At 40.7% G+C, this 17,398-nt stretch overlaps 1 protein-coding gene across 3 annotated transcripts in view; it reads right to left on the bottom strand.

Moving 5' to 3' along the window:
* Positions 1 to 311: 311 nt before the first annotated feature.
* The window catches only part of c1qtnf2 (C1q and TNF related 2), a 52,789-nt gene continuing 35,702 nt past the window's right edge, over positions 312 to 17,398 (bottom strand). For all 3 annotated transcript variants that reach the window (XM_063052748.1, XM_063052749.1, XM_063052750.1), the window contains 2 exons: positions 9,305 to 9,553; positions 312 to 3,455 (listed from right to left, as the gene is read on the bottom strand). In XM_063052748.1, coding sequence (XP_062908818.1) covers positions 2,824 to 3,455; positions 9,305 to 9,553 — 881 coding nt within the window. In that variant the 3' untranslated portion in view covers positions 312 to 2,823. The remainder of the gene's footprint in view (positions 3,456 to 9,304; positions 9,554 to 17,398) is intronic.

Genomic DNA, 17,398 nt, shown 5'->3' with positions numbered 1-17,398 from the left:
AAAATCAAAGGTTGATTCAGCCATGGTCAGGAGTGGTGGAGCAGCCTCAAACAACTGAATGGTATACCACTGTTCCTATTTCTTGTAGTCTTATGGAAGTGGAGCATTGTGTTATTGCTTTCCACACTCACCAAGAACTTTTGAATCACCTTTGAAATGTTGATTTAGTAAACATGATAAAAGTGATTGTAAAACTCATTTAAAATCAGTATGTTACACTTTAATTTTTTTAATCCTAAATTTCATTGCTTTTAACTTTGCACACTATGTGTTTAATTTTAATGAAATAACAATGAGTTGTTACTTCCCAAATAAATGTTCTTTATTTCAAGTTTCAACATGTTTATGTCCTTACACAGCAATGTCAACGTTTCTATCATGTTTCCTAATGGATACCATCTGTAATCAAATGTTCCTCAATTCCATGTCTCCATTGCAAACATTTCACAATTCCAGAATATACACATATCAATGCAGCACCACATCAAGTGAATAGACTCCTACTGCACGTCATAATACATTTTAATAAAACATAGTAAGGCCAGAGTAAAAGTAAAAAGTCAAGATTTCTACCTGAGTTAGAAATCTGAGTCAAAGTGGTATGAAGTCAAATTTGGGATTTTTTTTCCTATTCTACCAAAAGTGTATTTGTGTCCAACTCCTGATGCTATATGGTGCTGTTGTTTAGTACGTGAATACATTACCATGATTATATATCCAACCATGCTATATTGGTCATAACGGAATATTCGTAGTGTACTTTTCAAAGTAGGAGCACAAGCCTTGAGATTGACAGTTCAAACATAATCTTTGCAGTCCCACGTACAAGCATGGGTGCTTGGAAATGTCATCAGATCATACCCTGGCTGTCACATGAAGCCCAGAGAGATTTAAATGTCACTTCCATTGCCTGTGATTGGACTCCTAACTGAAATCACCAACTGGGTGGCAGAAAAGAGCATAAGGTCAGATGATACAGAATGTTTGGTGGAAAATGAGAATGAGCAAAGTTGCAGTGGAGGAGAAAGACAACCAGTCAAGGTACGTTTAAGACTGCTGTTGACCTTGCTTATCCCTATTTCTGCTTATCAATTAGAATCTCTATTAAACCCAACAAACACACAGGCTACATCCACACTAGACCGGATAATTTAGAAAACGCTGGTTTCGCATAAAAATGATAGGTGTCCACACCAGACATTTTTAAAAATATCTCCGTCTACATTAGAACGGATATTTGGGTGAATCTCCTCTACTGGGCATGCGCAGGACACACAGAAAACAAGCGAAGAGGAAACAGTATACTTAGTGCGCATTTGTCCAGTTACAGACTAGAAAAACTTAAAAGGAATTGCTCTTGGTTGTCACGCAGGAGGACTTAAAACTAAAAAAAACAAATACTGGAGCGTATGGAGGCAACCGACGGGGAGTTCACGGACAGTATGACCTGGCTGACGACGAACATTGAAAAACTAACTAACTCTGTTGCATTAATAAAGCACCTTGTTAAATGTATAAAACATGTCTGCATCAGTGTTATCTTGTATTTCCATACAAGGTTACATTAGGCTGTTACACATCTATTGTCAGAGAAGTACTTGCATAAAAAGGTAAACCACCTTCATACAAGCAAGGACAGAAAACAGGGCAAAGTGAGTATAGTTATTTATTCAGTAAGCAATGGGTCAAAGTATTTGGTGAGTACATTTCTAACTCTTCTGGCTTCAGTCTCGTTGCTGTCTGTTCTGATATTGTTGGGTTGTGTGGGGGAGTTGCGTTCAAGAAAACAACGAAATGCCGCGCTGCGGCCATCTGTTCCAGCACGTCATGACAGCGTTTTTAAAAATATCCGTTTACCCCCCCCCCCCACACACACACTGCTCTGCACAATCAGTGTTTTCAAATTTATACACTCTGGAGGGCGTTTCAGAAAATCTCCGTTTCGGGGGAGGAAAACGCCATTTCAGTGTGGACGGAGGGTCAAAACGAAGAGAAAAAGCTTGGATTATGGATTTATCCGGTCTAGTGTGGATGTAGCCACAGTCTTAATTGCATCATAGAAACCCCAATGGTGTGTTTTTCTAAATAATTCCGGTGTCCCTTTCAGACCTCCTAGCTACTCAGAGTTGAAATGAAGCACAACATCAGCACACAAGTGGGTACTTGTTTCCTTCCTCTTAATCCAAAGCACCCACAACCCACCTCCCATTCTCCTCAAAATCAGTGATCTTAAAAGTGGATATTGTTCTTTCTCACGGAAACTATTCAATGCAAGTCAAAATTTCACTGACAGTCAAGGCAGAGAGTGGCAAAAAAATTACAGCATGCCTTCCGTGAGCTGGGTTAGGTGCTAGATTAATTAAGAATGGTCATTATTCAAGAAATAATCACATTGAAAGCTGCCAGATAGTTGTAAAATCCTAAATAATTCATTTTTTTCTTCAGGGTGAAATTGGAAGACCCAGGTAGATCTTCAAACGGTTCCAGGCCACATTCATCGGCTGATACTGTGGCCTCCAAAACAGCCCTACAAATCATTCTGTTCTGAAAAATATCATTTAGGACCATTGTTATTTTCTAGGGATAACCGGCGTGGGTGCTAAATGTAAACTTGTCAATGTATCTGCTCAGAAAATATGTTACTTAAAAACCTTCTTGTTCCTTGTGGCATTCTTTTGTCTCTTGTGATCGAGGTATTGTTACTTTGTTAGGGTGATGGCTGTTATCACTGACAGTAAATTCCAGAAAAGGGTATTTATAAACAGGTTGAACAAACTATTGCAGCATTTTTGGACGTCCATCATGGTATAAAGAATGGGCTTCCTAGAAGATTAGTTCTTCATCAATTTCGTTGAGATAGTCCTGGTCAACGTAAATCATAAAGCCGGTAAATAAGCTATCAGCCCAGTTACGATCATAGACCAGGCCGTTCTGTTCAGAATAAAAAATCTGCAGCCAGACTTCATCTTTACGCTTCAAGTACATGATAGTCGAACCAGAAGCCACGTCATAGTTACCAGTGTTAGCATCGAAGGTCTTTATACGATATTGACCATTGTGCACCAGCCCAATAGCAAGGTGCTTATTAGCCAAGGTCACATCATAGGAGAAGTAGTAAATGCCAGGTATATCACATATATATTTTCCACTGGAAACATTATAGTGTCCTCCTTCATTTAAAAGAACCTTATCAAATTTGATGGGCATGCGTTCCTTGGGATAGCTATGGGTGATGGCTACAGAGAAGGCAGATCTTGCTGTGTTAGTGCCACATTTGCAGATTCCGGGCCAACCAGGTTCACCATTGTTTCCATTAGTGCCTTTTGGTCCACGTATTCCTTTACTACCCTGAACACCTCTAAGACCCCTTGGTCCTCGGGGGCCTGCTTTGCCAATAGCTCCCCGTATTCCCTTCATTCCAGGTTTTCCACTTTTTCCTTCTTTTCCTCTGTCACCTGAAAAGAAAACAAGGTTATTTTTCTTGGCATGATTATAGTGGTTCTGTGTTGAAACAGAAAATCAAAACATTCTATTGGCATAATTGGTCACAATTGTGCAAAATTGTGCTACAACAGTGACTTCACTTCCAAAGTATTTCTATTATTGTTAAGTGGTTCATCCTGAGGTCATGAAAGGTGAATCATTTTTACCTTCACAAAGCACAGCTACTTCAGTTTAAAGAATCCATCTATGTCAGCATGAAGTTTAAGGAACCTGCCAGAACAATTACTAAATCCAATCATAGATACTTCTGTTTGTTACTGTGTGTATAAGTATTTCAGATGCTTTCCATTTTCTTTCATGACACTATTGCGTGTTGTAATCCTTAAAATGTTGTGATTTTAATGTTAAACTGTACAACTACCTAGAGTGGACAGTAAAAGCTAGTAATATGTTAGCTTTGCAATCTTTATTTTCTGATCATTTACAATGTTTGTTAAAGAATTTAGAATTTATTCTGAAACCCAAATCCATACTGGCCATGAGATAGATATTGATTTTCCAGGGCCCAAGAGGATTATTGTTAACTTCAGCTTTCTACTGCAGCAGCATGGCCTTTCCAAACGTTGCCTCTGACAATGTTAAACTTTTAGCCTATATTTCTTGTTCAGTTTCTTGTTGTAAACAAGTTAATAATGAGGTCTTGTGGATCTATGTTTAACTAAAGAAGACAATGGGGTTATGTTAATTGGCTTGCATCAAACCAGACAACCCTGGTTAAGTTATTTGCACCATTGTGACTGAGTTTAAGGAAGCTTAAACTCAGGCCAGACAGATTTTGTCACTTAGCACATCAAACATAGTCACGGGTATAGTTGATCAATCAATAATTGGGACAATTTGTGTACTCAGAGAGTCAGCCCTCACAGCATTAATGTGGGTGACTGGAAGCACTGTCACCAGAACCTTTCAGACCATCTGTGTGAATTACTTTGTTCCTGCAAAGGTATCTGAAAAACGTCACATGCAGATAATGTCTAATGGTAGAAAAACAGTATAAATGTCAGAAAGCATTGCGGATTGTTTGAAATGACAAGGAGAATGACAGAAAGAAGAACTCAAATTCATTCCTCAGTCTTCGGTTTTTGTGACAGATGACTTGTTCATCTGCAAATTGTAGGTTTGTTCTTTTACTTTGTAAGAATTGTACCTGTGTTTGGAAATCCGTTGTAGTTTATAAGTCTTTTAGAATTTGGACATACTTTATAAATCAAAAATCCTTTGTGATTGTTAAATATTCATCCAAATGTAAACATGTAAATGTAGACTAGACAGGGAAGAAAGCTAGTCTCTGAAGAGCAAGGTGATACCGCATAATCTCTCTGTAGCGAGGGTATCCCCAGATACTTATATCAGATGGGCTTTGAGGACAGTGAATCTAACACTAGCACAACAGAAGTCAAGCTTTGGGCTAGAATGGGACAAATATCAGAACTATATGTGTACAGTTCCATACCATATCATTCTATTATTATACATGCACATTGGTTTCAAATTAGTGAATAAAATTAGAAAACAAAGTCTATTCACATGTTTTAACCTTATAAAGGACTGAGATTGGAGGAGTATTAAGGTTGGGAAAAGAAAATGCTGTTTATGATTTTATATTTAAAGTCCAGGGAGTTTTATATTTAATTATCATTTGTTATAGACTAATTATGTTATCGACTGCTGTCGACTCAACTCATGGCGACCCTATGGAAAGGGTAATTGATTGTAGTGTTTTCGTGGAAAGATATGGAAGTAGATTTACGGGCCTTTCTTCCGCACAGATGGTGCTGCTGCCCAGGCTGGGGCCTGGCTGGATTCGAACTCAAGACCATCCATTCCGAAGTCCAGTGCTGATGCCACTACCCCACTGGTGAGCCCAGTTAGATATTAGTATGATTCCCAGTGTTTCACAGAAGATTCCCAGTGTTTTTGATGCAAGTCTTCCTATGACAATAAGTAAGATGTGCTTGCCAGCTACTGGAAGTGGAATGAGTTGACTGAATTGCCCATTTTCATTCAGCATACGGTAACCCAATCTGATCAAAATGTTGTGTCCACTGAAGCATTTTCTGGCAGAAGTCCTTGTATGATTAATTGGGAGAACAACTGTCCATTTTTATTTATTCTCCAAGGACTGGGCTACTACAAAACTTCAATTCTTATTCTGACTGAGATTAAGTGGCTCAACACCTAACATTATTCACTCTGAGAGAAAGATGTACCAACTAGCTTATTGGGATCTATTAACCTTTCATATCATATATCTATTAACTGGAATTGTAAGCAATTCACTCTTTTCCAACTAGTACTCTGGGGCAAAAATCTGGATCAAAAATCTGCAGATGCTAGAAATACAAAACAAAAATGGTCAATGCTGGAAGCTGCTCAAGTAGCTTCACTGACAAGAGAACCTGTTAATATTTCAGATTGAGGATCCTTCATCAGGACTGGAAAAGTTTAAAAAAAAAGTGTTTTAAATTGAGGAGAAGTGGGCATGAGAACTTTAAAAACCAGCAGTTGGGACAGAAAATAAAAGAAGAAACAAATTGAAATAAAAGTATAGATACAATTGTGGATTAAAGAGAGGGACAGAAAGGTAGTGGTTACCTAAAATTGTTAATTTTCCTAAAATTGTTAAGTCCTGAATGTACCCAGACAGAAGATGAGGTGCTGTTTCTAGAGCTTATGTTAGCTATCAATGAAGCAATGCAGAAGGTGAAAATTGGGGAGATCGGAATTGGTATTTGACGGATAATTAAAGTGACAGGTGGCTGGAACTTCAGGAGACTGAAAGCCCAGTGTCACGCTTACAGACTGAACAGGGGTGTTCTGCAAAGCACCCCAGACTGCATTTGATTTCTGTAATGTAGAGGGGGGCACATTGGTATTGGTTTATTATTGTTATGTGTACCGAGGTACGTTGAAAAGCTTGTCTTACATATGGTTTATACAGATCAGATCATTACACAGAGGATTGAGCTAGAGAAAGATAGAACAATAACAATGCAGAATAAAATGTAAAAGCTCCTGAAAAGGTGCAGTGCAGGTAAACGATGAAGTGTAAGATCATAACAAGGTGAATTTTGAGGCCAAAAGTCCATCCTATCATACAAGAAGTCCATTAAAGAGTTTGAAAACAGAGGACTAGAAATTGGTGGTACATTTAATACACAATGTGTTACTTGTGAGCACCAAATACAGTTGACAATCTGCAGCTTCCCATGGAAGTATGTTTAGCTCCCTCTGATGATAAGGGAAGGAATAAAAGTGCAGGTATTGCATCTCACATGATTGCATGGGAAAGTGCCCTGAGAAGGGGAATGGTTGTTGGAGATGGGAAAGAGGACCAGGGTGTTCATAAAGGGAATAGTCTGCTCAGTGCTAAAAGGAGAGGGCATGGGATGATGAACACAAGAGATTCTGTAGATGCTAGAAAATTTGAGCAACACATACAAAATACTAGAGGAACTCAGCAGCATCTTTGGAAAGGAATAAACAGTCGACGTTTCAGGACCTGATGAATGGTCTCGGCCCAAAATATTGGGTGTTCATTCCCCTCCATATCTGCTGTCACATCTGCTGAGTTTCTCCGGCATTTTGTGTGAGTCGGGGAGCAGATGATACTTTCAGGGGTGGAATACTATTCGATTTGGTGAAAGCCTGGGCGAACAATCCACTGAATGTTGAAGCTGATGCAGTGGAAGATGAGGACAAAGCAGAGGACAGGTTGAGTATGTAGTGCAGGAAACGGAAGAGATGTAGTTGAGAGCCTTTCCAGCAAAGCAAACTGAGAAATACCTTTTAACAATTATAAATCACTGGGTCTGTCAGGAGAGAGATACCAAATGGATCTAAATCTGCTGTCATCAATTAAAATACATTGTAAATATTAATTGTTACTGTTCAAATCCCATATGGAATAATGAAAATGTGTTGCATTTTGTGCATATGATTACTAATGTCTGAAGGTTTTTGTGACATTACACTCATAAATAGTTCCTTTTATTTTTTTAATATATTGAACATATGAAATTCTGATTTTGATGTTTCCACAGAAAAATATGTAAAATAGATTGCTATTTTACATTCTAAATTTGTTTGGATTATGTAGTTAGGCAAAGGGGTAAAAAGAGAGCATGAGCTTGTGAGTAGAAATTAACAAATCAATTTTTTCCTCTTTATTGCTTCTGAAATGTTCAAGTGTAATAGAAATACATATCAATGTTCACAATCTGTGTCATGGTGCAGAATAAAAATAAATAAAGAATAAACAAGTTAGACATTTTAGAAGAACTATGTTGAGTGTTGTAAGACTGAAAATACAGGCTTTCGTGCTGGGCAGTGAGGTCTAGGCCCAGAACGTATCGCCGTGGTGGGGCCATGGCCCTAATGCGAGGCAGGATCCGTACTTTGGACAACTTAAGAGCCAGCCCAGATAGACGGGAAAGTCAGGGTGTCGGGAATGGAGGTGGCAGTTGGGCAGATTTCGTGCTGAGGCTGTAAGACTGCCCTGGCTTCGCGGCAGTTTGCCCCCTGCTAATATGATGAACTGAGACTGAAGCTTGGGCCTACCCAAGGCTGCTCCCAGGATTCCGATCAAAGGACTCAATTCTGTTCTGAATGCTGTTGCTCGCTTCTATTGTTTGCATGATTTGTGGGTTTTTTTTCTCTCTTTCTCTGTGCATTGGGGGTTGGTCTTTTTTTTAATTGGGTTCTTTCAGGTTTCTTGCTTTGTGGCTGCCCATAAGCAGACAAATCTCAGGGTTGTATAATTTATACATACTTTGATAATAAATCTTTGAATATTGTAAATATTGCTTGTTAATGCGCTAGATTTATAATTTAAACTATATAATTTTAACAGATTTAAAATCTTAATTTACTGAGGTTAAGAACTTTATGAAAACATTTCTATTCTAAACATTTCTATTCGAAAGCAGGATCTCCCAGTGGCCACACATTTTAATTCCACATCCCATTCCCATTCTGACATGTCTATCCACGGCCTCCTCTACTGTAAAGATGAAGCCACACTCAGGTTGGAGGAACAACACCTTATATTCCGTCTGGGTAGCCTCCAACCTGATGGCATGAACATCGACTTCTCTAACTTCCGCTAAGGCCCCACCTCCCCCTCGTACCCCATCTGTTACTCATTTTTATGCACACATTCTTTCTCTCACTCTCCTTTTTCTCCCTCTGTCCCTCTGAATACACCTCTTGCCCATCCTCTGGGTCCCCCCCGCCCTTGTCTTTCTTCCCGGACCTCCTGTACCATGATCCTCTCGTATCCCTTTTGCCTATCACCTGTCCAGCTCTTGGCGCCATCCCTCCCCCTCCTGTCTTCTCCTATAATTTTGGATCTCCCCCTCCCCCTCCAACTTTCAAATCCCTTACTCACTCTTCCTTCAGTTAGTCCTGACGAAGGGTCTCGGCCTGAAACGTCGACTGCACCTCTTCCTACAGATGCTGCCTGGCCTGCTGCGTTCACCAGCAACTTTGATGTATGTTGCTTGAATTTCCAGTATCTGCAGAATTCCTGTTGTTTGCTATTCTAAACTTGAACTAGTCCTTAACTATATATAATTTGAACTATAGTATAGGTCACTTGCTGTGAGGATATTATTTTGCAAGGTGCACACTATTACAAGTTTGATGAATTGTTGTAAAACTTGTAAATATTTATACAAGTTATCTATCTCTTTGTGACCATGCTCTCTGTATGTAATCAAGCAAAAGTATTGACAGCCAGATTTATAAATTCCAGACATGCTGATGGAAAATACTGAAAGTAGCAGCACCATTATTTTACCTTCTTCTCCTTTCTCTCCCTTTTGACCATCTTTCCCATCCATACCATCTTTTCCAGGGAATCCCATTCGTCCAATGGGGCCTGGAGGTCCAGGATAGCCTGGAGGCCCACGAACTCCTGGAGGTCCAGGTGCACTGCAGATAAGCTGGGAAGGATCAAACTTAATGGATGACTTTTGTTTTGTCGGGAGTTGATTGGCAGCATGGGATGTAAAGCAGGCAAGTAGAAGCAGCTGGAGCATCATCAGATCTGGGAAAGTTAACACAGCTTATTGTTTATTGCTTTCAGCGGCTTTTCATCGAGCTCAAAATCCAAAAGCATTTGCTAACCCCGTGACAGTTCCCAAGTTCAAGACTGAATGGAGGCTAAATATGAAGCAGGCCATTTGTGAAACTTGTGTAAAAAACACGGTCATTTGGAAAAGAAGTTGTGTTGAGACTGAACGTTACAGAGACAGCTCCATACCGACCTTTGCCAGGTCAGTTGGACCCAACCAGGTTTGGCATAAGGAGGAAAAATAAATGGGGCAGTATTGTAGAAAGCAAATAGATACAATTTGAAAGTGGCTGAGGGCACATGTGAGGTTACCTACAACTACCTCTTGTTTGAGGTGTACAGTATGTGTGTAGAACAGTCTCATAGGTAATGATTGGTGGAGGAAGTCTAATTATAAAGAGATCGTATCTGGCTCCCACAGTAGTGTGCATTGGTCATTTAATCATTTTATTCCATCTACTTCACTTCCTTGCTGTTTAGATGTCTTTCTACCTGAAAGGGGATTATTCTGTAACAGAGTTTACAAACGGTGACATTATTTAATAAGTGTACAGCCTTCTATTGTGATGCTATCAGTTCTCCTTCCTTAAAAGTACAGCATGTTACAATTTACAAGCCAGCAGAGTTATTGAAGGGGGCCTCAGCAGCTTTCATGTTAACCCTAAAGGTCCCGTCAGATGGCTCTTATAAATAAAGATACGGGATCACCATCGTATATTTAACAAGAAATTAGGCCACATCTTCAAAGCAAACCAAATGTTTCCAATGATCTGAGCTGGTTTGGATTTATTGAATCATTTCCTCTGGCTACTTCATGAGTTGCTTCCTTTGTAATAAACTTCAGTTTTTATCCCTGTGGAGTTTAGTCAAGAAGAACCACAATTTTCTTCCTTTAAGAATTGTACTGTGACTTACAGATGAGAATTTTTCTTTGAATCTTCATGCATGAACCTGAAAACTTAACAGTGGCAAGTGTACATTCTCTCTGATTTCATTGTTTAGGGGTAAGGTTGGAATCGTTTGCTGAAGAGTTTTGCTGACTTGTTTTTTTCTTGTCAATTGATATTTTTCTGCATGTAAAATTACCAGTGTTAACTTTGATGCCATCTTCAGAGTATTATTGTCATACAGCATTGAAACCAACCATTTGGCCCATCGTGACAAATCAGCCATGAAGTACTGACTGTATCTACACTAATTCCGTGGTCCCCATGGCTTTCTCTACCATGGTATTTCAAATGTTCAACTGAATACCACTCGAATGGTTTAAAGTGTACTATTATCAAGTCAAGTGAAGTTTATTATTTAACTATATACAGGTATATAACCATATAATGTACAAACGTTTGTATATAGAAACGAGAAAACATCTCTTCGAACCAGGGTACATAGCACATAACACACAATAACTTATGAAGTAACACACACAAAATGCTGGAGTATTGTGTGTGTGTGTGTGTGTTGCTTGGATTTCCAGCACCTGCAAATTTTCTTTTCCTTGTGATAACTTATGAAGGTAATGATAAAACTTACAGGTGAATCGCACATATATAACAAACTGAAGTACATTAATATTAAATATTTTAAGGTTTGGAACAGATTAACCAGTGACAATTTGAATACAATGCAGCCGGAAGTACAGAAGCCTAATGGCCTGGGGGAAGAAACTGTTCCTCATCCTGACCGTTCTTGTTTTTATGTATCGTAGTCTCCTGCCTGATGGTAGAATGTCAGAGCATGCTGGATGGATGGGTGGGATCCTTAATAACGCTAAGGGTCCTGTGTATGCAGTGCTCCTGATAAATGTCCCCGATGGATGGATTTTGACATAAATTTGGATGTGAGATTGGGAGGATGTTCATCTTTGAAGCGGGTACTTCAGAACAAATCAAAACCACTCAGCGGTCAAGGACAGGGATGACACTTTATACTTCATTGTCGCCAAATAATTGATACTAGAACGTACAATCATCACAGCGATATTTGATTCTGTGCTTCCCGCTCCCTGGATTACAAATATTAAATATTTAAAAATATTAAAAATAGTAAAAATTAGTAAATATTAAAAAATTAAGTTATAAATCATAAATAGAAAATAGAAAAATGGAAAGTAAGGTAGTGCAAAAAAACCGAGAGGCAGGTCCGGATATTTGGAGGATACGGCCCAGATCCAGGTCAGGATCCGTTCAGCAGTCTTATCACAGTTGGAAAGAAACTGTTCCCAAATCTGGCCGTACGAGTCTTCAAGCTCCTGAGCCTTCTCCCGGAGGGAAGAGGGACAAAAAGTGTGTTGGCTGGCTGGGTCGTGTCCTTGATTATCCTGGCAGCACTGCTCCGACAGCGTGCGGTGTAAAGTGAGTCCAAGGATGGAAGATTGGTTTGTGTGATGTGCTGCGCTGTGTTCACGATCTTCTGCAGCTTCTTCCAGTCTTGGACAGGACAACTTCCATACCAGGTTGTGATGCACCCTAGAAGAATGCTTTCTACGGTGCATCTGTAAAAATTAGTGAGGGTTTTAGGGGACAGGCCAAATTTCTTTAGTTTTCTCAGGAAGTAAAGGCGCTGGTGGGCCTTCTTGGCAGTGAACTCTGCTTGGTTGGACCAAGTCAGGTCATTTGTGATATTGACCCCAAGGAACTTAAAGCTTCTGACTTGTTCCACTTGCGCACCACCGATGTAAATTGGGTCGTGCGATCTGCTACTCCTTCTGAAGTCAACAACCAATTCCTTCGTCTTGCTGACGTTGAGGGATAGGTTATTGTCTTCGCACCATGCCACCAGGTTCTTAATTTCCTCTCTGTACTCAAACTCATCATTGCCCGAGATACGGCCTACAATTGTTGTGTCACCAGCAAACTTATATATTGAATTTGATGGAAACTTGGCTGCACAGTCATGGGTGTACAGTGAGTACAGCAGGTGGCTGCAGTATTACAGAATGTTACTGTATGACATTCTCCACAATAACACAGGTCTAAGTTGAAAAAGTACACTTGATCCCTTATTAAGAAACCAACAAAGACAAACAAGATAAAAAGCTAATGAAACTAAAACTAACAATATAACAAAATAAGCTGTCTAAGCATCCCCTTTGAGCGTTCGTGTTAACCTTATTTAAACATTAGCATATTTAACTATAATTAAGCAGTCAATTAAAAAAAATATCATTTCGCTGGGCCTACCTCCTGCTCTAACCAGGATAAAACTTTCTAAAGGCAAAGCATGAATATGTAACTATACTCTTCACTTCTACCATGCCGCAACGCACGTGACAAATTACCCATAATAAAAGCACAACACAAAATACAATACAGATAGACAGAAAATAAATTCATGACTCCTATATCCCAGCCCCTTAATTATTACACTATAATAATTACAACCACATACTACTAAAAGTAAGGGACATGAAATCTTAACATTATACAAATGTCCCCTTTCTTCTTCCAGACAAGTCATGCAACAGTCACCTAGGCTAGAAGTTACCAGCACTTAGCCCAGTACAGAGTGATCTTTACCACCACTCTCTGTCAAGTCAAAGTCATGAAGCTTCTGGAGCTGTAGCTCCTCAAACCTCTGCCTCCTGTAGAAGACAGATCCTGGTTATAGGCCGACCCAGACAGTTGATCTTGGTCTTGATGCACACCTGCTGCACAAATCCTCTTCTGTCTGGAAAGACTTGAATGACTCTTGCCGTGATCCATGAACTTCAAGTTGCTGTGCCACGAACTATAAGCTCGACATCTCCTGGAAGGAAATTGTGTTTTATAGCTCATCACGTCTGATGTTCTTGTAGCTGTGGTAAGTACTCCCTGACCCACCATTTCCAAAGCAAGCTTGGCATGTATTGGACTTGCTTCTATCCATGATAAGCATAAATATCTTCAGAAACAACAGATGGTTGGGTGTTAATGCTTCCAATCATTAGGACTGGATGATGCTTTAGCAATTAGACCACCATTGATAATGGCCTCTACTTCACAGAGAACTGGGTGGAAATCCTTTTCATCAAGATTCTGTATGTTTATAGTGGAATTGATGACCTTTTGCACACTTTCTCCTCTTAGCAAATTCAAGAATTCATCTGGAAATGTCTTTCTTTGGCAAAAACTAATGATCTCCATTTTAGCCTTTTCGAGCTCCCCCCGAAAGACAGTCTCAGTGAACCTGACCTTTGACCTTCTCGATCTCTCCCCCCAAAGAATATCCTTGTTGTTCTTCAGCCAAGTTAGACTGAACAAGAATAATACTCACTTGCTTCCTCTTCTGACTAAGAAACAAGAGCAGGTTCTTCAATCTAAGATTCCAGGCCATTGTCTTTCTCAATCAGATCCAAGGCAAGAAGTGATGGATTATACATATTACTGCATCCACCTTCTTGTCAAACTGAATGACATTCATTGTTACAATCCCCTTTACTTTCGGATCATCCAGCAGAAGTTCTCCAGAACAATCAGGATTCACAGGCCATTCGGTTTCAAGCTAAAGAAGATACTGAGGTCTGGTCACCCATGTCTTATTCTTCAGAAAAGCCTCCACCTTCAGCCCTCTGAGGCCACATCTGCTGGGTTGCTTGAAGTGTTTACATACCTCCACTGAGTTGCTTGTGAGACCTTAATAATCTCTGAAACTCTGTTAGGAATGAAGATTCAGAACCTGGAAGTTTCATTCTTGATATATTTCAGCACAGGAGTGCTGTCAGTCCAAACGAGTGAGCCCTGAAGCTGCATGTGGAACTCCTTCCTGCAGAAGGTGTCCATGCGGCTTTCCACTGTAGCGGTGAGGAGCTCCATAGGAGGAATAGAAACCAACTTCAACTGAGCTACCCTGGATTTTCCCATGATAAAAACACTGTGCACCTGAGAACATGTATTGTGCAAAAAAAGAGGCAGGTCACTGCTCCATAACCATCTTCGCTTTCATCTGCAACGTGGTGTAACTGTGCAGCAGTAACCACCAAAATCGAAGGGTTTCACACATCTAACAACTGTGAAGTCTTCCAGCAGGCAGGGTTCTTCCTGTCAGCTTGTCCCCTCATGAGCAACTGATATTGGTATAGCATTGTCCCAGCCAAGCACTTTCTTACATATATCTTGTAGAATCTTCTTAGCAGGTAACACCACCAGAATCAAGGTTCGTAAAGGATCATAGATGGAACTAAGCCTGGAGAGGGACCCCTTCTGGTGAGTGGTCTATCTTAGATCATGAAAGTGTCAGACTGAATGCACCATTGCACACCCAGTACTCTCTCCACCAAAGGAATATTTTGATCCAAATCCAAATCCTTCCTATCCTTCGCTTGTTGCTCTTCTGGTATCACAGATAGCACACTATATCGTTCGGTTAACCCTTTGAGAGTCAAAAGCTACCTTTAGCACAAATGGATGCATGATAGAGATGCTGCTTCTTCCTCAGAGGACACTGGCACAAGGCAGTCGTCAACGTCGAAGCAATGCAAAACCTTATCTACTGTCTCGCGGCCGAACTGTTCTTCATTGTCTTCTGTGCATTTCCTCAGGGCAAAGTTGGCACAGCTCGGAGATGAAGTTGCTCCAAAGAGGCGTAATCCACCATATTGGCTGCGGATATCATCAGGCTACCAGAGAACCCTCTGCAGATCTGCATCTTCTGCAGTTTCTTAAATCTGATGTAACATTGAATCAATATCTGCCATGATCGCCACTGATTCTTTTCTGAATCTGGTCATGACTCCAGTCAGTGAGCTAGTAAGATCTGTTCTCTGTGAAAGCAGAGCATTAAGTGATATTCCCTGACAAGTTGCTCCTTAGTCAAACACAACATAAAGTTTCCCTTTTCTGGGGTGATGAACATCATGGTGTGGATTATACCAGACTTTCCCAGATTCTGCTGGTACACTTTCAGCATAACCTTTGGAGATGACAACCTTCATGAAAGCTGTGCCTTCAGTGTGAAATGACAAAACTTTTTCCTTAGATTTGGAACAAATTGTTCAGCAATCTTGCTATTATTAGGCACGTTAACATCCTTCTTCCACAAAGGTAGACTAGTCTGGTAGTGCCCATCCACCAGATTTTGCAGAATTTGCAACCAGCTCTGTGAACTTGTGGTTTTCTCTTGACAAAGCAGGTTGCTCATCCTGACTGCATTCAGGGAAGCCTGCCAGGAACCGCCACTGCCAAAGCTCATCCAAGTTCAAAACCGAGATCCTGTTCACTGTCAGCTCTGGCTGTGCACAGTCTCTTCCATCGCCATGGTCTCCTTTCGGTGGTCCATTCCCAGTCCAACCCAACACTGGTCTAATTGCATAGGGTCCATCATTAACACTGCAAATCACTGGCAATGGCCCCAATGCTTGAGGTACATTTGTCCCTATCAGCAGCTCAATTTCTGAATTAATCTCTGGCAAGTGGAGCTGTTTCAGGTGAGATCATCCCTGTAGGTCCCTCTGATGAGGAAAGTTCCCTTTGTGGACAAGCATAATTTCCTGCATATAGATGTTAGTTAATTCACAATAGTTTTCAACCTCTAAGCCGGCTGGTGGTGTAGTGGCATCAGCACTGGGCTTCAGAGCAGGTGGTCCTGAGTTCAAACTCAGCCAGGTCCCAACCTGGGCAGCAGCAGTATCTGTGTGGAAGAAAAGCCTGGCAATCTACTTCAGTATCTTGCCATGAAAACCCTGTGGACCCTATGGTCCATGAGGTCCCGAGGAGTCGGACTCGACTGAACAATTGAACACCAACAACAAAGTCAGTCACTTTCAATCTTGAAACAACGCAGCTACTCAGGATCTTCTCTTTTACCATGGTGTGCAAGAGAATGTGTGTCCTTTTTCATAGAAACCCTACAGCACAATACAGGCTCTTCAGCCCACAATACTGTGCCAAACATGTACTTATTTAAGAAATTACTTAGGGTTACCCATAGCCCTCTATTTTTCTAAGTTTCATGTATCTATCCAGGAATCTCTTAAAAGATCCTATTGTATCCGCCTCCACCACCGTTGCCAGCAGCCCACTCCACGCACTCACTACTCTGCATAAAAAAAAACTTACTCCTAACATCTCCTCTGTACCTACTTCCAAGCATCTTAAAACTGTGCCCCCTCGTGTTAGCCATTTCAGCCCTGGGAAAAAGCCTCTGACTATCCACACGATCAATGCCTCTCATCATCCATCAGGTCACATCTCATTCTCCGTCACTCTAAGGAGAAAAGGCCAAGTTCACTCAACCTATTCTCATAAGGCATGCTCCCCAATCCAGGCAACATCCTTGTAAATCTCCTCTGCAGCCTTTCTTTCTATAGCGAGGTGACCAAAACTGAGTACAGTACTCCAAGTGGGGTCTGACCAAGATCCTATATAGCTGTAACATTACCTCTCAGCTCTTAAACTCAATCCCACGGTTGATGAAGGCCAATGCACCGTATGCCTTCTTAACCACAGAGTCAACCTGCACAGCAGCTTTGAGTGTCCTATGGACTTGGACCCCAAGATCCCTCTGATCCTCCACACTGCCAAGAGTCTTACCATTAATCCTATATTCTGCCATCATATTTGACCTACCAAAATGAACCACCTCACACTCATCTAGGTTGAACTCCATCTGCCACTTCTCAGCCCAATTTTGCATCCTATCAATGTCCCACTGTAATTTCTGACAGCCCTCCACACTATCCACAACACCCCCAACCTTTGTGTCCTCAGCAGATTTACTAACCCATCCCTCCACTTCCTCATCCAGATCATTTATAAAAATCACAAAGAATAGGGGTCCCAGAACAGATCCCTGAGGCACACCACTGGTTACCGACCTCCATGCAGAATATGACCCGACTAC

Source organism: Mobula hypostoma, chromosome 7, assembly GCF_963921235.1.
Source record: "Mobula hypostoma chromosome 7, sMobHyp1.1, whole genome shotgun sequence".
NCBI classification, from domain to species: domain Eukaryota; kingdom Metazoa; phylum Chordata; class Chondrichthyes; order Myliobatiformes; family Myliobatidae; genus Mobula; species Mobula hypostoma.
This window is presented reverse-complemented; position numbering and strand designations above follow the sequence as displayed.